The sequence below is a fragment of the Hirsutella rhossiliensis genome, assembly GCF_020360975.1.
Source record: "Hirsutella rhossiliensis strain HR02 chromosome Unknown scaffold00014, whole genome shotgun sequence".
NCBI lineage: Eukaryota > Fungi > Ascomycota > Sordariomycetes > Hypocreales > Ophiocordycipitaceae > Hirsutella > Hirsutella rhossiliensis.
The window spans coordinates 1,748,745-1,772,380 of record NW_025408680.1 but is presented as its reverse complement, the minus strand read 5'-3'; the positions used below and the strand labels follow the sequence as shown (position 1 = coordinate 1,772,380).

Here is a 23,636-nt window from a genome sequence, read left to right as displayed (position 1 = left end):
GCAAGCCAAAGGCAAGCTAGGAGCTAGGGAGAGGAGGAAGGAAAGTAAAGGGACAAGGCATAACGCGCAGGACATAAACAAGGTCACGGAGAACAAATAGAGGCAGGCACTATCGTAAGAAATAGGTCGCAAGCTAAAGTTGTTGTTTCAAAAAGAGATAAACGTTGTAATGTGTAGAGTAATGGTAATTTTGCAGCGATAAGTTTCGTTAGGAATAGCATCTCGAGAGGGAGAACGGTTTATTTTAGTAAAGGCAAGAGGCGTAAGAGAGCGATAGGTTTATAGTAGGCAGCTCATTTCTGCATGCGATAGCGGATAGGTCGAGCGGGCGGGTCGGAGGTGCTCGCGACAATAGAGTCAAGAGGAACCCGGCTTGGCTGCCGGAGCGGAACGGGCGGGACGCCGCTCGGTCGAGACGAAGAAGCGGCCGGCGGGGAGAGGAGGAGGGCGGCGGAGCTGACGGTGTCCGAAGACGAGGAAGGCGGCGAATTCTGCTGCTGCAGCAAGCGCGCCCTCTTCATGGGCGTATCGGCAAGGGCCGGGTGGGAGCGCTTAGGCGGTGGTGTGACGGGGTCGAGGGCGGTCGGGGCCGAGGCCAAGGAAGGGGAGCCGACGCAGCCGAGGCCGGCGCAGCAACGGAGTACAAGGCGGCGCGGACGGAATCAAAGGTAGAGGAGGCGGATAGGGTCTGACGTTTAGGGCGTAGCAAGGGGGGAAGCCGAGGCGGAGGCGGCCGCCGAGGGCCTGTCGACAAAGTTCCAGCTGTCCGGGACGACGATAAAGACGTAATCGCGCTCTGAGCCCGGGGGGCAGAGCATAAGACGGTGGTCGAGAAGGCCGACGACCTTTCCAGTGCAGGTAAAGGGGACGCCGGGCAGGAAGGAAGAGTTAGGCCTTTCAGCAATTTTCTTGCATAGCACGGCCCAAGGGTTAGCATAGATGGGAAAGATAACAAAGACCTGGAAGGGGTGGTAGCCCTTAAAGGAATCCGGTCCGGCAGGCCAGGGTGATGTAGGTAGTGAGCCGGACGAAGCCGCAGCAGCGGAGCTGGTCGGGCCCGAGACCTGGCAGGAAGTCTCCACGCAGGAGGTCAAGGCCAGGCCCGGCGATGACGCCATGGAAGGAGACAACAGGAGGCGTAGACGGGAACTGGCCGCCAGAGGCCAAGGAGCGTGGGAGGACGCTAGGGAGAGAAGTCAGCGAGGCGGCCGGTGAAGGGCAAAAAAAAAGAAGGGGGGGCGCACGGCTGGTAGCCTTGGTCGCGGACGATAAGGGCGGGCACTGTGTAGAGGACGGTATCGTCTGGGCCGGCCTCAAGACCGTCGCGGCGCTCCACCTCCCAGGCGAGGGCGTAGGGGTGAACGCGGCCGCTCATAAAGAACCATTGCTCGGACCAGTCCGTGTCGACGATTGGCTGGCCGTAGATAGAGAGGTTTAGGCTAAAGAAGAGAGAGGGGCCCAGGTCGTCGCCCTCGGCCCGGAGGGGTGCGTAGTCGGCCTCGAGCAGCCACGAGGGCACCGGCAGGAGGACGCGGGCGATAGCCTCAGCGTTGAGGCCCCTAATGCGGTGCTCGTCGTGGTGGGCGAACCTCGCGGGGCAGTCGGACTGGGCGAAGAACATCATGGACATATCGCTGCCCGCGCCCTTGCTAGAGCCAAGGGGCTTGCGGAGGTGCGGGGCAGAGCTGTCCGCCGACGGAGACGAAGACATGGCTCGGCCGTGTAGTAAAGAGCAACGTTGCTGGGGCAAAGCTAAAAGCGGCGAGGAAGATAGGCAGGGGCGCTCCTACCTATATACCGTCTTACGAGTTTAGTGTAAAGAGAAGGGCCAGTGGCGATGGTGTGTAAGAGAAGTCAAAGGATTCTAAACAAAGACGCAACATGGCGTTAGTGGTAGGTTATATAAGGAGCCTTTGTAAAGAGGGTTATAAGATGCGTATAGAGGAGAGTGCAATAAGAGAAGGGAGAACTTTAAAAGGCGGTCTAGTAAGATGTTGAGAGTTTTTAAGACAAGCAGGACGCGCGAAGCTATATTTGAGGAGTAGCAGGCAGCCCTATTCGCAACACGTGTAAGACATGGTTTTAAACTTCAGCGGGCAAGTGTCTAGGGGCATACGGAAGCTTTGACTGATAAGAGCTGGATGACAAGAAGGAAAAGCGTAGCATGCAAAGCATAGGCAAGAAGAAGCCGTCGCGGCGACGTACATATAAGGATCGGCCGAGGCCGTCTAGCCTATCGCATATAGCAGCAGGCAATGGCGGGCGGGCTTAATAGAAAGGCGGCGCCGGTATAATGCAAAGAGCAGCAGCACGCAAATAGATATAGTAGAGAGCTACGAGTAAGATATATAGACTTTTGTAGAGGATCCTATATGCGCAAGAGGGTGCCAGTCAGCAAGATAAGTGCAGGGCGAATAATCGAGGCAAGGATTTATACGCTGTTATTACACTTACGAGGATTTACGCCAGGGGCCTAGTGGCACCATAAGTAGGCAGGGCCAAAGAGGGCAGGTGCAAAAGAGGAAGACAAGACGTCCGTGGGGGCTTTGGTAGACCGGTGTCGCAATGAAGCCAGCCAACGGAAGGGACCAGTCCGGAGCGGGGGACGGGGCAAGCCCGGCGCCAGAAGCCTGCGCAGCGCCGTACACAGGACCAGAGTTCCAGCCGACCACAGCAGCGCCGGCACTTGCTAGCGGCGCCCTCGAGAGAGCAAGAAGAGGCGTCAAGGAGGCGCCTCCGAGGCGAGGGCGGGAAGACCGCCAGGACTAGGAGATGGAGGATCAGCGCAGGCCGAGTCATGCCGCGGGATATCCAGCCTCGGCCGACACCAAGCGCGGCGGCAACTTGGCTGCCGCCGACACCGAGGGCGGCAGGGCACTGGCTGCCGCAAGGCGTGCCCAGCGCCGTCTCGGCCTCAGGAAAAGCCAGCGCGCACCAAGAGAAATCCGGCCTCTGCCGACAGTAGAGGCCGCCGGTCCTCGCCGCCGCCGACGAGAAGTTCGGACGTTCCGCGGGACATTCGGCCACAGCCGACATGGAGGGCCGCCGGCCCTTCGCCGCCGACGAGAAGTTCGGACGCGCCGGGATATCCAGGCTCTGTCGACACCGACGGCGGCAGGGCGCCGGCTGCCGCAAGGCGGGCCTAGCGCCGTCTCGGCCTCAGGAAAAGCCAGCGCGCACCGAGGGAAATCCGGCCTCTGCCGACGGTGGAGGCCGCCGGGCCTCGCCGCCGCCGACGAGAAGTTCGGACGTTCCGCGGGATATTCGGCCACAACCGACTTGGAGGGCCGCCGGCCCTTCGCCGCCGTCAAGCGGGACTAGCTCGGCCGTAGTCTCGATCGGAAGCCAGCACTCGCCGCGAGCCATCCAGTCCCGGCCGGCCAGCAGGGCCGAGATCCCCGCCACAACTCCGGCCGCAGCCGGGCTGCTTGTTGGCGGCAGAGATAGCGCCTCGGCAGGTACGGTCGTAGAGCGAGGTAAAGGCGTGTAGCGGTGATAGCTAACCGGACGCAGGTAGATCGGCGATAAGACGGCAGGCGAGGGAAGAGCAGAAGAGGAAACGCCATCTTAGTAGTGGGCAGGCCGAGCGGAAACGCGCCCGGGTCGGTGAAAGGGTGCCGAGACCAAGGGAGCTGCAGGCCGAGGACCTAGCCAGCGCGCTGCGGCACCTCGACGAGGAGTTCGAGGCGGGCGAGAGGCTGGCTCACGAGCAGACGTGGTGTGCGCCGGTGCCGCGCGAGAGGCAGGTGAGGACGGTGCGGAAGTTCTACCGGGCGTTCCACGACGCTGGCACGCTGCCGATCGCGACCTGCACGCTATGCTACCGGAAGCGGGCCAAGGGGGAGCTGAGGGGAGGGCGTGGGGGGGGGGGGGGGGGGTCGCGGAGCGGTGTTGCGGGGGGCGGGCGGTCCCCGTTCGGGTGCCAAGCCTGCTTCCCGGAGGGCAGGCCGGTGGCGGTCTGCGCAGAGTGCGCGCGATGGGCCGGGCGTGAGGGGGCGTCGCCGGCCATGCACCTCCATGGGCGGCTCGGCTGCGAGCACGCGTACCCCGACGAGCTAAAGGACCTCACGCCGCTCGAGGAGAAGCTCATCTCGCTCAACTCGTGCTACGGCTTCGTGACGAAGTATAGCATCCCCGGCGGCCAGAGGCAGAGCGTGAGGTACCCGAGGCACGTCAAGGGCCATATCACGGTGTTCCCGAACGACGTGCAGGGCCTGGCTGCCAAGGTGCTCCCGCACCCGCTGGTCCGGGTCATGGACGAGATCCACGTCTCGTGGCAGGGCGCTGAGAGGCCCGGGCCGCGGGACCTATCAGGCCTGCTGTCGGTAAGGCGGTCGGCGGTCGAGAGGGCGCTGGCCTGGCTCAAGGAGAACAACCCGCTCTACGGCGAGGTCGAGATCGACGCGGCGGAGATAGCCAGCTGGGGCGCCGCCGCACGGGGTGCCGCCGGTGGTGTGCGAGCGGCTGGAGCGAAACGAGCCGTCGGCGCGGGAGAGGACGCAGACGGCGCAGGTGGTGCCGCCGTCGGAGCGGGCCATGGACGACGGAGGCGCGGCCGAGATCGAGGAGGTCCTCGCGATGCTAAGGCAGGGCCAGGACCCCGCCGAGGGGAGCCGCGACGTCGGGCTCACGTGCGAGGACGACGACAGGGACGGCGCTAGGCCCGAAGAGGACGGGGACGTAATCAATGAGGTAACGTCTTCCGGCATGTTCCCGTTAGATGGGGCGCCAGATGTGGCCGACGCCGAGAAGATTCGCTTCGCCGCGACGCGGTCGGGCCCGAGGAGCGCGCGCCAGCCCGAGGACGTGGGTAGGGACGGCGGCCAGAGGGGCGTCGGGCGACGGCGGCGACGGCGAGCCGTACATACAGGTGCGACGCGGCGAGGATTTCGCCGACTCGGCGGACGCCTCCTTCTTTGCAAAGGCCTTTCCGACCCTGTTCCCCTTTGGCTTAGGCGGGCCGAGGCTCGCCGACGAGGACGCCGCGGGAGAGAGCGCGGGCCCTAGCGTCGGGAACCAGGGCGCCCAGGCGGAGCGGGTTGCAGAGGGCCTTATGTCGACGCGGAACATGAAGCTCCAGGCATGGGCCGACGTCGTGCTGCGGCGTCACGGCGGCCGGTTCGCGACGCACCTATCTTCGCCTTCCTTGTCTTTAACATGGGCGTGCGGTCTAAGAACCGCCAGGCCAGCATGCTAGGCGTAGCGAGGAAGAACTTCGCAAGGGTCGAGGGCCTACTAAAGTCGTTAACGGCGCAGAGGCTCGAGGCGGCCAGGGCCGAGCTCGAGGCCACAGGTAAGACTAGCGACGACGGGGTAAAAGAGCTCCTCCGGTCCCTCTCCGTGTTCGGCTACCGGCAGCCAATGTCGAGGGAGAGCCGCCTTAGTATGCGGAAGAAGATACTATCCCTCATCGTTAGGTACGGGGTGCCGGCTATCTGGTTCACGCTGAACCCGAACGACATTACGAACCTAGTAAAGTTACGGCTAGCGGCGCACCGCGGCCGCGACCCCGACGAGGCCGAGGCCTTCCTAAGTGACCTAGGGACCGCGTATAAGCGGACGCGGCTGGCCATATCGGACCCGATGAGCTCGGCCGTCTTCTTCCACCGGGAGATGACGCTCTTCTTCGAGCACTACGTCAACGTCGGGGAGGAGTCGGTGTTCGGCCACGTCGGCGCATACTACGGGGCGGTAGAGACCAACGAGCGAGGCGCCCTCCACATCCACGGGCTCCTCTGGCTAAGGGGCAACGCGGGCATTGGCGACGCGCTCGCCGGCCCGGACGCGGAGGAGCAGGCGGCGTACCGGGAGCGCATCGTCCGCTACGTAGATAGCGTCTTCTCTGAGGTAAGGCGGCCGCCTTAACACAAACCCCCCCCCCCCGATGCCCCCTATCTGGGGCAGGCTGAGGGGCCTAAGCTGAACCGAGGCCGCAGGAGCTAGACGCAGAAGGTTACTGTGCCATGCAGGCAGAGCGGTCGGCCACGGCGGACATATCGTCGCGGCTCGACGACGTCGCGCGCTTCACGGACACCTTCGACGAGGAGGCCAACTTCTGCGCGGGCGCGACGCAGATCCATACGCATAGCGCGACCTGCGTAAAATACTCGCTCGGCGTGGGGGCGCGGAAGGGGGACCTCTGCCGGTTTAAGGCGCCGTGGAGGTTGGTGGAGAGGACGGCGCTGACGGCGGACGGGGTGCTCGAGATCCGGCGGACGCATAGCATGGTGAACCGGTGGAACAGGGCGATGGCAGTGGGGCTACGACACAACCACGACATCTCGTTCATCGCGACGCAGCGCAAGACCATGGCCCTAATCTACTATATTACTAACTATGCGACGAAGGTAGAGGACCCGGTGTGGAAGCGTGTGGCCGCCGCGGCCGAGTTCCTTCCTGTGCTAGAGCCGACGGGAGAGGGCAACAGAAGTGGCGCCGACCGCGACGCCGGCCGGGAGGGCGGGGCCGAAGGGTAGCGACGGCGGCGGACCCCGTAGGGGAATAAGACGAGAACGTTCCTGCTTAAGGCGGCGAATCGAGTCTTTACGGAGCGGCCGCTGTCGCAGGTCGAGGTGATCGCGCACCTCCTAGGGTACCCGGCGGAGTTTAGCAGCGGCTCAGCGTGGGCGTATATAAACGCAAACCAGCTCTACTGGGCCGTCTTCCGCCGGTGGCGGCACCTCCGACGGGCGAGCGGCGCCGAGGCGACGGGCGACGCGCCGGACGAGACGGTCGTCGTCGAGGAGGCTGGCCTGAGGATCCTCTCGTCGAGGCCTACCGGCACCGGGCGAGCTCCTGCGGGCCTCTGCCTTTATGACTACGCATCGCTTGTAAGGTTAAAGCAAAACGGCAGCGGCGCCGACGGTATGGCGGGCTGGGGTGAGGTACCCTTCGCGGAGAGCTGGGCGTCGGGGAAGGGCTGGGTGCAGGCGCTTAGGCGGCCGGGTTGCGGGGCGACTGTATGCGTCGACGGATACCTCAGCAAGGAGTTCAGCGAGGAAGACGACGAGTCGTGCCACCGGAGGTGCGTACTATAAGACGGGGGGCGCCTAAGAGGAAGGCAGAGCAGCTAGGGGCATCGGCTAACAGCATCTAGGGCGGCGGTGCAGCACCTGGCCCTATTCGTGCCGTGGGAGTCCTTCCTCGGCGAGGAGGCAGGCGACATTAACAACATCTGGGCACGGGCGCAGAGTCGCTGGCGCCGAGGGTCGCGCGGCTCGCAGACAACGTGCAGCTCCTCCGGCGGTCGGCGGAGGACGCGAAGCGCGACGCCAAGCAGTGGGCCGCCACGGCCGAGGAGGGCGGTATGACGGCGCCGCAGGCCGACGACGAAGGCAGGGGGCGGCCGAAGGGGCGAGGAGGCATACCGCGCCGGCGGGGCGGGCGACGCGGCTCGGCTCATCGACGTCGTCCGGAACGCCGCCAGCGCGGGACAAGTCACGGCGCAGTCAACAGAGCTGCTAGCGATGACGCAGCAGCTCTGCCGGTTCCAGCAGTCGGCGCTCGGGTCGGCGGCCGAGCTCGCGGCGACGGTGGTGGCGGACGAGAGGGCAGGCAGGCGGGTGAACCTACCGGGCTCGGCGCTGTCGGGGGCGGCACTGCCGCGGCAAGAAGAGGTGCGGGCCATCAAGTCGCAGCAGAGGAGCGCGGCGCGGAGCGGGAGCGGGCGATCCAGGGCATCCAGGGCGGCGGGCGGCGGCGGGCGTCGGGGCCGACGCGGCGCGGCCCTTCGCGGGGTGATGGGGGGCTTCGGCGAGGACGACATCGACGTAACGGCGGCCGACGGCGACGCAGACGCAGGCACGGCGGCGGGGGTGCGCGTGCGGCTCGGCCCGTCGAGCTCGTTCGTCGCCCCCGGCAGGAGCTGGCGGGCCAGCTCACGCTCAACGAGAAGCAGGCCATCGCCCTCCTAATCGTGTGCCGGCAACTCGACCGAATCCGGCGGGGCGACGACGCAGGCGGCGACGGTGGTGGCCAGCTCTGCCTATTCATCGGCGGCGAGGGCGGCACCGGCAAGTCGCGCGTCATCGAGGCGCTCGTCGAGCTGCTCGCCCGGAGGGACCTATCGAGCCGGGTACTGGTTACGGCGACGTCGGGGATGGCGGCAGCGCGGATCAACGGCATCACGCTGCACTCGGCCTGCGGCCTTACGGTCGGCCAGGGCGGCCGGGCGGAGGGGCGACGAGGACATTGACGGCGTACGGCTGGCGGGCCAGGGCGAGCGCTTCGTCGACGGCCGGTCGCGGATGGACTGGCAGGAGAAGGAGGTGCTGGTGATCGACGAGGTCAGCATGCTCGGGGCGCGGACGCTGCACGCCGCCAACGAGCAGCTCTGCCGGCTGCGGGGGTCGGCGCGGGACTTCGGCGGCATCCCGGTAGTGATCCTCTGCGGCGACTTCCACCAGTTCCGGCCGGTGCAGGAACGGTCGATCCTGCTGCCGAGCGCGGCGGTGGCGTGGGACGAGGACGGGGCGTTCGCGGCCGAGCAGCGGCGGCAGCACGACAAGGCGCACGCGCTGTGGCGGCGCTTCACGACGGTCGTCATGCTAGACGAGCAGATGCGGGCCGCCGGCGACCCGGAGCTGCGGCGGCTGCTCGGGCGGATCCGCCGGGGCGAGCAGGACCGGTCGGACCTAGAGCTGCTCAACTCGAGATGCTACCGGCCGGGCAGGCGGATCCCGTGGGAGACGGGCCTGACGGTGGTGACGCCGCTCAACCGGAACCGCTGGAACCTCAACCTAGAGGCGGCGCTCGCGTTCCGGGAGAGGCGGCGGACGGCGGCGCGCGTCTTCCTCTCCGAGCATAAGTGGAGGGACGGCGTGCCGACGGAAGAGGAGGCGGTGCTAATGCTAGGCCAGGGCGACGACAGCGCGACCCCGGTGCCGGCCGTCTTCCTCTTCGTGCCAGGCATGCCGGTCGTCGTGAACCAGAACACGCACCAGGGGCTAAAGCTTGTGAACGGGGCCGGGTACACGGCGGTGGACGTCATCCCCGACCGCGCCTTCCCCGGCCACCGCGTCTCGGCGGAGCTCATCATGCACTTCGGCCGCCGGCGGGCATCGTGCTGGCCTCGGAGACGACCAAGGACTTCCACTTCGTCGGGATGCCTGCCGGGACGATCCTGCTAACGCCCATCAGCGTCAAGATCACAGCGCAGCGGAAGCGGCCATGGCAGCGCAACGACGTCAGCCGGAGGGCCTGCCGTGCGCCGCGGCCTTCGCCTGCACCGACTATAAGGTGCAGGGCGGGACGCCAGAGCGCGTGGCGCTGGAGCTGCGGGGGCGAGGATGACGACGGTCGAGGGAGGGCGGTGCCGTCGTCGTGCGACCCGTATAGCCTATACGTGCAGCTGTCGCGGTGCCCGACGCTCGACGGCATCATGCTCGTATCAGAGGTGCGGAGCGGGACCTAGTGGGGAACCGGGTGCCTGAGGAGATGACGGCAGCGCAGGCCCGGCTAGAGGAGCTTAGCAGGCAGACAACACAGGAGGCGGCCGACTGGCTCCGCAGGTAACGCAGGCGCCCTGCATTTTCCACACTTCTGACGTAAAAGGAGTGTAGGTTAAGGGCCAGGAGGACGGGCGAAGGGGGTGGTCTGTGGAGGCGTGTGGTCTATGGCGGAGTTAGAAGCCGGGCCGGCTTGGGCACCTTCCTCTATGTGGTCTGCGGCGGCGTATGGTCTACGGAGGCGTTGGAAGCGAACTGCGCAGCTGGAACTAAAAGGGGCAGCAAGGGCAGGGCATTATGCATTTTTATTTATTAACGAATGAAAAGCGAGAACATCGACGAATCAAAAGCGAGAAAAGAACAACTGACGAATCAAAAGCGAGAACGCCAGCGAATCAGAGGGCGGCATTTGCGGGGGGGAAATCGATGGCGAATTTTTTTTCTCCCCGGGGAGGAACCCTAAGAACCTTTCGTCACTCGTTCCTCGTTCCTCAAGGCAAAACGTCTAGACAAGGGGCAGACAGATGTACAGAGGCAGAAAGGTAACGACGACCAAGGGGCAGCCAGGCTGGACGAAAAACACTTCCCATTTAAGGAGTTATAGCAGCGTACGCTATTCCATTTCCGTAGCTTTCTTAGATAGGTGGCGGTTTCGAAGCGGACGGGCCGGCGAGCCCAAGCCATGGGCGACAATGGAATCGAGGGAAGAGTCCCGTAAGTCAGGACCCGGCTTAGGTTGTCCGGCTCATGAGCGGCGGAGGCAGCCGAAACAGAGAACGAGTGGGTAGCAGAGGAGGCGGGCTTAGGGAAGACGAGATCACCGGGGCCTTATGCAGCAGACACGGTCGCTTCGTCGGCGTATCGGCAGGCTCAGGGCAATATCGTTTCCCGGGCGGCGTAAGGTGGCCGGTCGAGGGCGAAGCCGAAGCCAAGGGTGGAGGACTGAGCGGGAGGGTGCCAGGGGTGATCAAAGACAAAGAGGCAGCGCGCACGTCCCGGAAGGCCGCGGAAGCGGAGGAAGCTTGTTGCCTCTGTGGCGTAGAGAGAAGCGGTGCCATCGTGGTGACGGCGGCGGCGGCCTTGTCGAGAAAAGTCCAGGAATCCGGGACGACGATAAAGACGTTGTCCCGGTCCGAGCCAGGGGTAGAGCATGACATCATGACGGAGCAGGCCAGCGACCTTGCCTGTGCAGGTAAAGGGACGTTAGGCTGAAATTGAGAGTCCTGCCTCTCGGCCATCTTCCTACACAAGATGGCCCAGGGTTAGCGCGAACAGGGAAGATAACGAAGACCTGGAACGGGTGGAAGCCCTTGAAGGGGACCTTATTAGGCATCCCAGGAGCGACATAGGTAGAAAGGCGGACAAATCCGCAACAGTTAAGTTGGGCGGCGCCTGGACCGGGCAGTAGGTCCCGCCGCAGCGAGGAGTGGCCGGTGCCGACGATAAGGCCGGTAAAGGAAACAATAGGCGGGATGCAGGAAGTCGCCCATGGAGGCAAAGAGCCTAGGAGAACACTTCAAGCCCATCTTAGCCATATACCGTTTCGTCGGCACTCGCGAAGGGTCAGGGCACGGCTTACGGCTGGTAGCCCTGATCGCGGACGACAAGGGCGGGCATCGTATAGAGAAAGGTGCGGCCCGTGTCAGACTCGAGGCCGTCGCGTTGCTCAACCTCCCATGCGAGCGCGTAGGGGTGGACGCGGGCATGCATGAAAACCACTCTTCGGTCCAGTCGGAGGATCAATAGGCTGGCCGTAGATGGAGAGGTTGAGGCTAAAAAAGACGGATGTCGGGGAATCATCGGCATCCGATCGGAGGGGCGCATATTCCGTCGCGAGCAGCCAGGCGGGAGGAGGCAGGAAGACGCGGGCCATGGCCTCGGCGTTAAGACCCTGATGCGGTGGTCGTCCTGGTGGGAAAATCTAGCAGGACAGTCCGGCTGGACAAAAGACATCATAGACATCTCACCGCCAGCGCCCCTTTGGCTATCGAGCGGCTTTCGAAGGTGCGGTGCGGGCATATCGGTACGAAGTAGAGAGGAAGACATAGTGCATCTGCGCAGGTCGATAGGCCACTTGCACGCACTAAAGGACGGGTTCTCAGCGTCAAGAAAGGAGTAGGAAGAAGTCGAGCGTAGACGCACTTATAGTAGATCAATAGTGGTATGGATTCGCCGGGAAGAGCGAGGAGCCTTGCCGCTGTAAGTAAGCAGACGTCAAAGAGATGCGTCGTGGTGTTGCGGAGCTGGGTACTGATCGGGCAGCAAGGGCGACGCGGATTAAAGTGTCCGGCAGGGCTACCGGCATAGGATGGCGAAAACTAGGGCTGTCGGCAGATAGGCCTGTCGATAGGTACAAAGGAAGCCCGGCAGGTCCGAGAGAGGAGAGGTCTAATGCAGAAAGGGGATATTAACAAGGAAGGATATAACCGTTAGCAAGAAGAATGCCAACGCGGCGGAACGCCATTGCCAGGAAGCGAGACAATCTCGGGTATATCCCGGGCGAAGGCTTCCTAATCTATCGTTCGTTTGCGGAGCCTTGCCGATAAGACAGCACCAGCATGGGGAGAATCGTAGCCGCGAGGTAAGATCGGTGGCAGGAGAGTGCGAACGGGGACAGCAGCAGCGGCCGCTGCTGCGACGAGTATCGCGGCGGCGAGACCGATCGCAATGGACGAAGGGCCGAAGCGGGCGTCGGGCCACAAAAGTCAAGGAAACGCGGCACCCAGGTTCCGGCCTATTGAGGCCAAGCCGGCCGCGGCGGCCGACGATGCCTCACGAAGAGAGCAGGCAGAGGCACTCAAAAGAGCGTTGCCCAAGGGAAGTCGGCGAGGCGGCTGGCCGCGGAAAAGGACGACTAACGTCGATAGTTCCTCCTCGAAGGAGGGCTCGTGGAGGGCGTCCAGAGGCACGTCTGGAAGGCGAAGCCGTGGTGCGCGGACAGGGCCAATGGGCTCCGAGGGACACCTGCCGCCCAGGAGGACAGGATCGGCCGGCAAGCCCTGTCGGGAACTCGCCTAGAGTCGTCAGGAGCTTCTGGTTCGGCCAATCCGACCTCAAGAGATGGATGATGGCGCAGGAGATACGCAGTCATCCGGACGGTGGCCACCGCCGCCATCACGCCAGAAAGGACAGGGTCGGCCGGCAAACAGTGTCGGGATTTCGTCTACAGCCGTCAGGAGCGCCTCATTCGGCCAATCCAACCTAGAGCAATAGAAGATAGAGCGGGAGATATACAGTCATCCGGATGCCAGGCGGGACAGGATTGGCCGGCAACCGCTGTCACGATGTCGTCTGGAGTCGTCAGGAGCCCTCGTTCAGCCAACCCAACCCAGAGAGATGCAAGGCAGGGCAGGAGATACGCAGTCATCCGGATGGTTGCCACCACGGCCATCACGCCAGGCGGCGGCGGGAGAACAAGATCGGCCGTGGCGAGACGAGGCAGCGGAAAGATCCTCGCAGGCCGTAGAACAGAGAAAGAGGAACCGCCAGCGTGACCGAGACCAGACCCCGACGAAACGTACTCGAGGAAGCCATCCGAGGCAGAGGAGGAGTGAGCTGCAGGCAGAGGATTTGGCCAGTGTCTTGCTTTACCTCGAAGGGAATTCGTCGCGAAGGAAAGGCTGTCTAAGGAGCAAACCTGGTGCACACCAATACCGCATGAGAGGAAGGTATCGACGGTGCGAAAGTTTTATCGGGCGTTCCACGATGTGAGCACCTTGCCGATAATGACCTGCAGGCTGTGTTACCGCAAGCGTACAAGGAAGGAGTTGAGGAGATTCCGTGGGATCAGTGGCTATCAAGTCCCGTTCCTCGGGGTGAGCGCTCACCATTTGCGTGCCGAAGCTGCTTTCCCGGGGGTGAGCCCGTCTCGGTTTGTGTGGAGTGTGCCCGATGCTTGGGGCGCGGGAGCCTGTCGTCGGCGGTCCACCTTCACAGTCGCCTCGGATGCGAGCACATGTTCCCCGACGAGCTGAAGGGGCTGACGCCGGTCGAAGAGAAGCTCATCTCGTTGAACTCGTGTTACGGCTTTGTGACGAGGTATAACATTCCGGGCGGGCAGACGCAGGCAGTGAGGTATCCGAGACATGTCAAGGGCCACATCACGGTGTTTCCAAACAACGTGCAGGAGCTGGCGAGAAGGGTGCTCCCGCACCCGCTCTGGCAAACAATGGACGAGATCCACGTCTCGTGGCAGGGCGCGGAGAAGCCAGCACCGTGCGACTTATCGGGTCTCTTGTCGGTGAGGCGTCAAGTCGTCGAGAGAGCGCTTATCTGGTTGAAGAAGAATAACCCCCATTACGCCGATATTGAGATTGATAGGGCGGAAATGGATAGCTGGGGAACACCATCACACGGTGTGCCGCGGGTGGTCTACGACCGCATGGAGCGGAACGAGCCGTCTGCGTGGGAGAAGACGCGAACGGCGCAGGTCGTGCCGCCCGCAGAGCGGGCCATGGACGACGATAGTCCGGCGGAGATCGAAGGAGTCCTCGCCCAGCTCCTCCAAGGACAAGACGTATTGGACAGGGGAGTCGAGAATCCGAGGAGTGGAGCGGACGGGACTGACGATGCTGAGCCCGATGACAGAGCCAAAACGATCAACGAGATCACCTCTTCCGGCATGTTTGCATTGGACGGACCGCCGGAAGTGTCGGACGCAGAGAAGCTCCGCTTTGCGTGCAATGCCGTGGGTGGCGATGGGGCCGAGAACGACCGCAAGGGCCGAGGGCATGGATAAGGTCGGCGGAGGCGGGTCAAGAAGGCACGGATGTCCGCGAGCCATACATCCACGTTTGTCGCGGAGACGAATTCGCCGACTCGCTCGACGCCTCGTTCTTCGCCAAGACCTTTCCCACCCTACTGCCGTTCGGATTTGGAGGACCACGGCTCGCGGAGGAAGTCATCTTAGGACCCGAGGGCCGGTCAATTGGCGGGTACGGCTGCTGGAGAAGAGACGGCGGCGCGAGATCTTCTGTCGTCTCGGAACATAAGCCTTCGGACCTGGGCCGGCATTGTGCTGCGGCGCCATGGTGGCCGATTCGCGACGCATACCATCTTCTCGTTTCTCGTTTTCAATATGGATGTGCGGTCGAAGAATCGTCGGGTCAGCATGCTCAGCGCGACGCGGAAGAACTTCGCCGAGGTGGAGCGCATCGTACGGTCGCTGACAGCGGATAGGTTAGCGGCCGCCAGGGCGGAGCTGGAGACGTCGGGCAAGACTACCGACGATGGCGTCAAGGAGCTTCTAAGATGCCTTTCGCTGTACGGCTATCGGCAGCCCATGTCGAGGGAGCTCCGTCTGAGCATGCGGCGCAAGATCCAGTCACTCATCTTATGTCGTGGCGTGCCTGCAATCTGGTTCACGCTCAACCCGAACGACATCACGAACCCGGTGAAGCTGAGACTGGCGGCATACCGCACACGTGATCCCGCAGCGGCCGAGGCATTCCTGCAAGGCCTCGACAAGGCGTTCAAACGTGCGCGGCTGGCCATCTCGGACCCGTTAAGCTCGGCCGAATTCTTCCACCGAGAAATGACGTTGTTCTTCGAACATTACGTGAGAGTGGGCGAGGAGTCGGTGTTCGGGCGCATCAGCCACTATTACGGTGCCGTCGAGACCAACGAGCGTGGAGCGCTCCATGTTCACGGACTGCTCTGGCTGCAGGGCAACGTGCATCTAAGCTCGATGCTTGCCGATATCGACGGCGAGGATCAAGCGGCATACCGAGAACGCATCGTCAGATACGTCGACAGTGTCTTTCCGAGGTATGAGCGGGGCCGGCGTGTTGACCTGCGTCCTCCGTCTGTCAAAGCCGAGAAAGCTGACGAACAAGACAGGATCTGGACCAGGAAGGCTTCTGCGCAATGCAGGCCGAGCGATCGGTGACGTCAGATATATCGCAATTTCTGGGCGACGAACGGCAATTTTCAGCCTCGTTCGACGAGGAAGCGAACTTCTGTGCCGGCGCGACGCAGATCCATACCCACAGCCCGACCTGCGTCAAGTACTCGCTGGGCAAAGGGGCGCAAGGGCGATTTATGTCGTTTCAAGGCGCCGTGGGGACTGGTCGACGAGACGGCCTTCACGGGAGACGGCGTGCTGCGGATTCGGAGGTCGCACAGCATGGTGAATCGGTGGAACAAGGCCATTGCCGTGGGCTTCGCCACAACCATGACATATCTTTCATCGCCACACAGCGTAAGACGATGGCCCTCATCTTTACGTCACAAACTATGCGACCAAGGTGGAGGACCCTGTATGGAAGCGCGTCGCCGCCGCCGCGGATCTCTTGCCTCCCAGGGCAGGTGACGGAATGGCCGACGGCGCGGAGGTTCGTGGAGACAGTGGTGCCGGTGACGATGGCAGGCAGAATAAGACACGGCAGTTCCTGATGAAGGTGGCGAATCGCGTGTTTACGGAGAGGCCGTTATCGCAGGTCGAGGTCGTCGCGGACCTCCTGGGATGCGCGACTGAACTGACGAATGGCAGTGCTTGGGCGTTCCTGAACGTATCGTTGCTCTACTGGCAAGTCTTCCGACAATGGCCGCACCTTCGACGAGAAAGCGGCGCAGCCGTTGCAGATGGCTCTGTGGACGAGTCAATACTCGTCGAAGAAGCAGGCCAGAGGATTTGCCGTGTCGAGGCATACCGTCATCGGGGAGACGTCCTTCGAGGGCTGTGTCTCTACGACTACGTTTCGCTGGTCAGGCTGAAGCGCAACGAAAGGGACGAGGGGCCCGCCGGCTGGGGGGAGGTCCCGTTCGAGAGCGGCTGGGCTCCGGGAGGCCGTTGGGCGCAGGTGCTCAGGCGACCGGGCAAGCAGGCCACGGTCTGCCTCGACGGGTATTTGAGCAAGGATTTCGACGAAGACGACGAAGGGTCGTGCTACCGAAGGTGCGTTTGTCGTCGACGGGCCGGAGGCGCCGGGTCGAGAAGGCTAATTTCCATGGCGAAGAGCGGCTGTGCAGCATCTTGCGCTGTTCGTGCCGTGGGAGTCTTTCTTAGACGAAGAAAGGGCGACATCAACTGCATATGGGGCGGCAACGAGCAGCCCTGGCCCCGAGGATATCATGTTTCGTCGATAACGTGCAGTTGCTGCGACGGTCGGCCGAAGATGCAAAGCGGGACGCACGGCAGGGGGCGGCCTCGTCCGTTGGCGGCGCCCCACGGCAGTACGTCCGGACGAGGACGGCACCGGGGAGGTGGGTGTCGAGCCCGGATCGGGATACCAGGCCGACAGTGCGGGAAGCACGAATCGCCTAATCGACGTTGTCAGAAGCTCGATCGGGCCGAACCAAATCACGGCCGGCTCGCCGGAGCTCACGGCGATGATGCAGGAGCTCAGCCGATTTCAGCAATCGGCGCTGTCCTCTTCTTCCGAGGTCCAGGCCACAATACTACCCGAACGGGGCCCAAGACGAATCAACATCCCGGGCGGGCATTCTCCGGAGCCACCATACCGCCGCAAAGTGAGGTTAGGGCCATAAAGTCGCAGCAAATCCGCGCATCCAGGGAGAGGAGAAGATGATACGGGGCATACAAAGCCTGTCCACGGCACCGGTGACTGGTCGCCGCGCGGCGGTGCGGGGCGTGCTCACGGGTTTCGGGGATGACGACGTCCAGATGACGGCAGCGGAGCTCGAGGAAGGAGTAGCGGGGCCAGCGCGGGAATGGAGATCCGGTTCGGTGCCTCAACCTCCTTCCTCGAGGCGGGCAAGGCCCTGGCAGCGCGGCTCACGCTAAACAAGAAGCAGGCGATCGCCTTCCTAATTATATGCCGCCAGCTTGACCTGATACGGCGCGGGGAGAAAAGCAACGTACGCCAGCTGTGCCAGTTCGTCGGTGGAGAGGGCGGAACGGGCAAGTCACGAGTCATCGAGGCGCTCGTCGAGCTCTTCGCGTCCAAGGATCAATCGAATCGTCTGATGATAACGGCGACGTCGGGGACGGCAGCAGCGCGGATCAACGGCATTACGATCCACTCCGCCTGCGGGTTCTCGAAAGATCTCGCGGCAGCCGCAAACGCGGCCAAGGATCTCGACGGGGTGCGACTGCCGAAACAGGCGGAGCGGTTCGTCGACGGGCAATCCCGGATGGACTGGCAGGAGAAGGACGTGCTCGTCATCGACGAGGTGAGCATGCTCGGGGCGCGGACGCTACACGCGGTGAACGAGCAGCTCTGCCGGCTGCGCGGGTCGCACCAGGATTTTGGAGGTATTCCGATCGTCCTCTTCTGCGGAGACTTCCACCAATTCCGCCCCGTCCAAGAACGCTCGATCCTCCTCCCAGCACCGCCGTCTCGTGGGACGTAGACAGCTCCTTCAAGGCCGAGACACGGCACCAGCACGACAAGGCGCACGCGTTGTGGAAGAGATTCACGACCACGGTCATGCTGGACGAGCAGGTGCGCGCCGCGGGAGATCCGGAATTGCAGAGGCTGCTAAGGCGGATTCGACTGGGCGTGCAGGACCGCTCGGATCTGGACCTCCTCAACTCAAGATGCTACCGGGAAGGCAGGCGGATCCCGTGGGAGACGTGCATCACCGTGGTGACGCCGCTGAACAGGAACCGGTGGAACCTCAACATGGAGGCCAGCTTGGCGTTCCGGGCCCAGCAGCGGTCAGTGATGCGCATCTTCATCTCGGATCATACGTGGAAGGAGGCCCTGCCGACGGAGGAAGAGGCCATCATGATGCTGAACCAGGGCGACGACAGCGCGATCCCGGTGCCGGCCGTCTTCATGTTCGTGCCGGGGATGCCGGTCGTCGTGAACCATAACACCCATCAGGGGCTAAAGCTGGTGAACGGCGCCGGCTACACGGCGCTGGAGGTCGTCCTCGACAAGTCGTACCCGGGGCATCGTATCACGGCAGACACGACGGTCCATTTCGGGCCGCCGGCGGGGATAATGCTGGAGTCGGAGACGACGAACGACGTTCACTTCGTCGGGATGCCGCCAGGCACGGTCCTGTTGACGCCCATGACGGTCAAAATACAGTGCCAGCGAAAGAGGCCGTGGCAGCAGAACGACGTCAGCCGAAAGGGCCTGCCCTGTACGGCAGCCTTCGCGTGCACAGACTATAAAGTGCAGGGCAGGACGCTCGAGCGTGTAGCTCTGGAGCTGCGGGAACGCGGACGTCAAACATCGACGGACGCGCCGTGTCCTCGCAGTGCGACCCGTACAGCCTGTACGTGCAGCTGTCTCGCTGCCCGACGCTGGACGGCATTATGCTGGTCTCGAAATTGCGGGAGAGGGACCTGGTGGGCAACAAGGTGCCAGACGAGATGACAGACGCAGAAGCGAGGCTGGGCCAGCTGAGCGACAAGACTGTCCGCGAGGCCTCGGGATGGCTAGACGTTGATTCCCTGGACTCTAAAGGCACGGGCCTGGACGTGTAGCTATCGCGATGCCGGGCGCAGGGCGCTGGACGGCACCATGCTCGTGTCAGGGGTGCGGGAGAGGTTTGGTCGGAAAAGGCCAAAAACCGGTTTCACGAGGAGCTGAGTCCTAGTCGCGAGGTTAGGTCGCTGGCAGGACCGGAGAGGGCGAACTGCGCCGGAAGGCGAAACAAAAGGGCTAGGACGAAAGGGTAAGTAATCATTAAGCGACCAAAGGGAAGCCGGGATTTAAAAGCTCTCCAATCAGCAGCCAAGATGGGTTCTCCAATCAGAAGCCAAGGGTTTCGAGGGTAAAGTAGGTTTGGGGGTTTTTGGGGTTTTTTTCGCGTCCAGAAGAGCCTTTTCGTTCCTCAAGGCACAGAGGGCGAGAGCAAAGAACGCAAGCAGGCGGTAGCGCCAGGAACTAATGCATGCAAGAAGGTAGGCAAATAAATCGGCCATTCGGGCACCATCCCGCAGCGGGAAGAGGGAGAAAAAGCAAGAAGGCAAATACAGCGATGATAACGGTTGCGGGGTAAGAGAGAGGAAGGGAGTATAAGAGAGGCACCAAGGCACGAATAGAGAGCAGAAGCGTCTACCCTAGCTACCGATCGAGCAGTTAGGAAAACAACTACAGCATGGCCACTTGCAACGTTTCCGTGGAGTTCTGGTGCGAATTCAGGGCCACGGAGCTCAAGTACAAGCATAGCATCCCGAAGACGCTCGTGACGCAGGTAGGCCAGGCGAGGCCGGACGACGAAGCCAGCGCACTGTTCCTACAGTGGATAAGGCCGATCCTACGGGAGCACGAGGCGGCGTGTCGGAAGGCAGCAGGGGCGCGCTGCGAGAGTTGCGGCGAAGTCGCAAAGGACATTCTACAGAGCCCGATATCGTACCTACATGCAGAGAGGCCGTTTGTGCTCGTGGTCGTGTCGTCATTCTGCGGCCAAGAAGGATGCGAAATAAGGGCGAGGCAGGAAATGCAGGACACGATGGCAGAGGCGGGGCAGGCGGACGGAAGTATGGGCGCAAAGCAAATGCAAGGGCAGGATGCACAGAGCACTGAGGGGAAGGTCTGCCGGGTTTGTGGAGAGATGGCGGGGGCGAGGAGGTGCAGCCGATGCCTGGCGGTCGCGTATTGCAGCAGGCAACACCAAAAGGAGGACTGGAAGGTACACAAGAAGGGATGCAAGCCAAAGGCAAGCTAGGGAGCTAGGGAGGGGGGAAGCAAGCAACGCCGTCGAGGCGGCCTTACGGCCAGCCTCAAACGCCGCAACGGCCTTTGTAGAACCCGCCGACTTCAACGACCGTCGTCCCTATGGCTTGCACAACTAAGGAACGGCATATAATATTTTATAGTAGAAAACCGTATCCTCCATGTAGAGCAATGACCGATAGGCGAGAAGCGGAGTCGGCTTCCGCAACAAAGACGCCTTTTGCCGAGGCGCAACTACAGGCCCCCCGTCGCCGCTAAATGCAGCCGAGAGGTGCGGCGGCAAGCTGGCAAGGAAAAGAGAAGGGGCGAAGCGCAACGCACAGGACACAAATGAAGTCACGGAGAACGTCTAGAGGCAGGCACTTTCGTAAGAAACGGGTTCGGAAGCTAAAGCTGTCCTTAAAAGGGACAAACGCTGTAATGTGCAGAGTAATAGTAATTCTAGAGCGACAATTTGCGTTAGGAGCAGCACCCCCGGGAGGGAGAACAGTTCGTTTTAGTAAAGGTAGGAGGCTTAAGAGAGCGATGGGTCTATAGTAGGTAGCTTATTTCTGCATGCGATAGCGAAGAGGGCGTGCGGGCGGGTCGGAGGTGCTCGCGACGATAGAGTTGAGAGGGGAATCCGGGCTGGCAGTCGGAGCGGGAACGGGTGGGGCGCCGTCCGGTCGAGACGGAAAAGCGGCCGGCGGAGGAGAGGAGGAGGGGGCGGCGGAGCCGACGGTGTTCGAAGACGAGGAAAGCGGCGAATACTGCTGCAGGAAGCGCGCCCTCTTCATGGGCGTATCGGCCAGGGCCGGGGCGATCGCTTAGGCGGCGGCGTGACGGGGTCGAGGCTGGCGGGGCCGGGGCCGAGGAAAGGGGGCGGCGCGGTCGAGGCCGGCGCGGCAACAGAGTACAAGGCGGCACGGAGGGAATCGAAGGTAGAGGAGGCGGATTGGGTCTGACGCCTAAAGGGCGTAGCGAGGGGGGAAGCCGAGGCGGCGGCGGCGGCCGCCGAGGGCCGATCGACAAAGGTCCAGCTGTCCGGGACGATGATAAAGACGTAATCGCGCTCCGAGCCCGGGGGGGAGAGCATAACGCGGTGGTCGAGAAGGCCGACGACCTTTCCGGTGCAGGTAAAGGGGACGCCGGGCAGGAAGGAAGAGTTAGGCTTTTCAGCGATTTTCTTGCATAGCACGGCCCAAGGGTTAACGTAGACGGGAAAGATAACAAAGACCTCGAAGGGGTGGTAGCCCTTATATGGAATCCTGTCCGGCAGGCCAGGGCGATGTAGGTCGTGAGCCGGACGAAGCCGCAGCAGCGGAGCTGGTCGGGCCCGAGACCGGGCAGGAAGTCTCGACGCAGGAGGTCGAGGCCGGGCCCGGCTACGACGCCATGGAAGGAGACAACGGGAGGCGTAGACGGGAACTGGCCGCTAGAGGCCAAGGAGCGCGGCAGGACGCTAGGGGGCAAAGTCAGCGGGGCGGTGGGTGAGGAGGCGCATTACAATGAAAAGGGAAGGGGGGCGCACGGCTGGTAACCTTGGTTGCGGACGATAAGGGCGGGCACGGTGTAGAGAATAGCATCGTCCGGGCCGGCCTCGAGGCCGTCGCGGCGCTCCACCTCCCAGGAGAGGGCGTAGGGGTGAACGCGGCCGCTCATAAAGAACCACTGCTCGGACCAGTCGGTATCGACGACCGGCTGGCCGTAGATGGAGAGGTTTAGACTAAAGAAGAGGGAGGGCCCTAGATCGTCGCCCTCGGCCCGGAGGGGTGCATACTCCGACTCTAGCAGCCACGAGGGCACCGGCAGGAGGACTCGGGCGATGGCCTCGGCGTTAAGGCCCCTGATGCGGTGCTCGTCTTGGTGGGCAAACCTCGCGGGGCAGTCGGGCTGGGCGAAGAACATCATGGACATGTCGCCGCCCGCGCCCTTGCTAGTGGCAAGGGGCTTGCGGAGGTGCGGGCAGAGCTGTCCGCCGACGGAGACGAAGACATGGCGAGGCCGTGTGGTGGAAGAGCAACGTTGCCGGAGCGAAGCTAGAAGCGGCGAGGTATAGGGCAGGAGTGCTCCTACCAATATGCCGTCTTAAGAGTTTAGTGTAGTAGGGAAGGGCTGGTGGCCGTGGTGTATAAGAGAAGTCAAAGGATACTAAACGAAGACGCAACGTAGCGTTAGCGGTAGGCTAAGATAAGGAGCCTATATAAAGGAGGTCTATAAGATGTGTATACAGAAAAATGCGACAAGAGGAGAAGAGGAAACCTCGAAAGGCGGTCTAGTAAGACGTAGAGGGTTTAAGACAAGCAGGACGCGCGAAGCTATGTTCGAGGAGAAGGAGGCAGGCTTATTCGCAACACGTGTAAGACATGGGTTCAAAATTCAGCAGGCGAGCGTCTAGGGGCGTACTGAGGCTTTGACCGACAAGACCTAGATGACTAGACGGAAAAGTGTACCATGCAAAGCACAGGCAAGAGGAAGCTGTCTTGGCGACCTACATGTAAGGACCGGCCGAGGCCGTATAGCCCGCCGCTGAAAGCGGCGGGCAATAGCGGGCGGGCTCGATAGAAAGGCGGCGCCGGTATAATGTAAAGAGCAGCGGCACGCCTGTAGACGTACTAGAGAGCTACGAGTAAGATATATAGACTTTCCTAGAGGATCCTGTACGCACAGGAGGGGTGCCAGTCAGCAAGACAAGTGCAGGATGAATGGTCGAGGCAAGGACTTATACGCCGTTATTACACTTACACTTACGAGGATTTACGCCGGGAGCCCAGTAGCACCGCAAGTAGGCGGGGCCGGAGAGGGCAGCGCAAGCGAGGAAGACAAGAGGTCCGCGGGGGCCTCGGTAGACCGGTGTCGCGATGAAGCCAGCTAACGGGAGGGTCCAGTCCGGAGCGGGTGACAGGGCAAGCCCGGCGCCAGAAGCCCGAGCAGCGCCGTACACAGGACCAGAGATCCGGCCGATCACAGCAGCGCCGGCACTCGGTCGCGGCGCCTCTCGGAGAGAGCAAGAAGAGGCGTCAAGGGAGGCGCCTCCGAGGCGAGGGCGGGAAGACCGCCAGGACTAGGGAAATGGAGGATCAGCGCAGGCCGAGTCGCGCCGCGGGATATCCAGCCTCAGCCGACACCGAGTGCGGCGGCAACGGCTGCCGCCTACACCGAGGGCGGCGGGGCACTGGCTGCCGCTGGGCGGGCCCAGCGCCGTCTCGGCCTCAGGAAAGGCCAGCGCGCACCGAGAGAAATCCGGTCTCTGCCGACGGCGGAGACCGCCGGGCCCTCGCCGCCGCAGACGAGAAGTTCGGACGCTCCACGGGACATTCGGCCCCAGCCGACATGGAGGGCCGCCGGTCCTTCACTGCCGTCGAACGGGATAGGTTTGGCTACAGCCTCGGCCGGAAGCAAGGGGGCTCCGCAGGATACCTGGCCCCAGCCGACATGGAGGGCCGCCGGGCCTTCGCCGCCGTCGAGCGGGACTAGCCCGGCCGTAGTCTCGGCCGGAAGCCAGCACGTGCCGCGAGCCATCCAGTCCCGGCCGGCTAGGGGCGAGGCCCCGCCACAACTCCCCCCGCAGCCGGGCCGCTTGTTAGCGGCAGAGATAGCGCACCGGCAGGTACGG

General features: G+C 62.9%; 8 protein-coding genes across 8 annotated transcripts; 6 read left to right on the top strand and 2 right to left on the bottom strand.

Moving 5' to 3' along the window:
• Positions 1-2,772: 2,772 nt before the first annotated feature.
• On the top strand, positions 2,773-3,321 carry HRG_10071 (uncharacterized protein; the record flags this gene model as incomplete). The annotated part of the gene is made up of 1 exon (XM_044868542.1): positions 2,773-3,321. One exon carries the CDS (start codon positions 2,773-2,775, stop codon positions 3,319-3,321), a length of 549 nt encoding a protein of 182 aa, XP_044716539.1.
• A 686-nt stretch (positions 3,322-4,007) lies between these two features.
• On the top strand, positions 4,008-9,128 carry HRG_10070 (PIF1-like helicase domain-containing protein; the record flags this gene model as incomplete). The annotated part of the gene is made up of 10 exons (XM_044868541.1): positions 4,008-4,454; positions 4,504-4,806; positions 4,871-5,118; positions 5,190-5,847; positions 5,937-6,446; positions 6,498-7,024; positions 7,097-7,278; positions 7,339-7,814; positions 7,862-8,152; positions 8,217-9,128. The coding sequence occupies 10 exons, from the start codon at positions 4,008-4,010 to the stop codon at positions 9,126-9,128; spliced, it is 4,554 nt and encodes a 1,517-aa protein (XP_044716538.1).
• Positions 9,129-10,316: 1,188 nt separating this feature from the next.
• On the bottom strand, positions 10,317-11,156 carry HRG_10069 (uncharacterized protein; the record flags this gene model as incomplete). Its single annotated transcript, XM_044868540.1, has 4 exons — positions 10,317-10,388; positions 10,439-10,630; positions 10,693-10,960; positions 11,026-11,156. The coding sequence occupies 4 exons, from the start codon at positions 11,154-11,156 to the stop codon at positions 10,317-10,319; spliced, it is 663 nt and encodes a 220-aa protein (XP_044716537.1).
• A 2,245-nt stretch (positions 11,157-13,401) lies between these two features.
• HRG_10068 (VrtJ) lies at positions 13,402-14,184 on the top strand (the record flags this gene model as incomplete). Its single annotated transcript, XM_044868539.1, has 1 exon — positions 13,402-14,184. One exon carries the CDS (start codon positions 13,402-13,404, stop codon positions 14,182-14,184), a length of 783 nt encoding a protein of 260 aa, XP_044716536.1.
• Positions 14,185-14,523: 339 nt separating this feature from the next.
• Positions 14,524-18,846, top strand: HRG_10067 (AAA domain-containing protein; the record flags this gene model as incomplete). The annotated part of the gene is made up of 10 exons (XM_044868538.1): positions 14,524-15,212; positions 15,281-15,451; positions 15,937-16,341; positions 16,403-16,426; positions 16,724-16,916; positions 16,992-17,028; positions 17,071-17,661; positions 17,760-18,391; positions 18,446-18,500; positions 18,569-18,846. 10 exons carry the CDS (start codon positions 14,524-14,526, stop codon positions 18,844-18,846), a joined length of 3,075 nt encoding a protein of 1,024 aa, XP_044716535.1.
• Positions 18,847-19,463: 617 nt separating this feature from the next.
• Positions 19,464-20,033, top strand: HRG_10066 (MYND finger domain-containing protein; the record flags this gene model as incomplete). The annotated part of the gene is made up of 1 exon (XM_044868537.1): positions 19,464-20,033. The coding sequence occupies one exon, from the start codon at positions 19,464-19,466 to the stop codon at positions 20,031-20,033; it is 570 nt and encodes a 189-aa protein (XP_044716534.1).
• A 780-nt stretch (positions 20,034-20,813) lies between these two features.
• On the bottom strand, positions 20,814-21,928 carry HRG_10065 (uncharacterized protein; the record flags this gene model as incomplete). Its single annotated transcript, XM_044868536.1, has 3 exons — positions 20,814-21,275; positions 21,329-21,482; positions 21,552-21,928. The coding sequence occupies 3 exons, from the start codon at positions 21,926-21,928 to the stop codon at positions 20,814-20,816; spliced, it is 993 nt and encodes a 330-aa protein (XP_044716533.1).
• Positions 21,929-23,092: 1,164 nt separating this feature from the next.
• On the top strand, positions 23,093-23,497 carry HRG_10064 (uncharacterized protein; the record flags this gene model as incomplete). The annotated part of the gene is made up of 1 exon (XM_044868535.1): positions 23,093-23,497. One exon carries the CDS (start codon positions 23,093-23,095, stop codon positions 23,495-23,497), a length of 405 nt encoding a protein of 134 aa, XP_044716532.1.
• Positions 23,498-23,636: the final 139 nt, after the last annotated feature.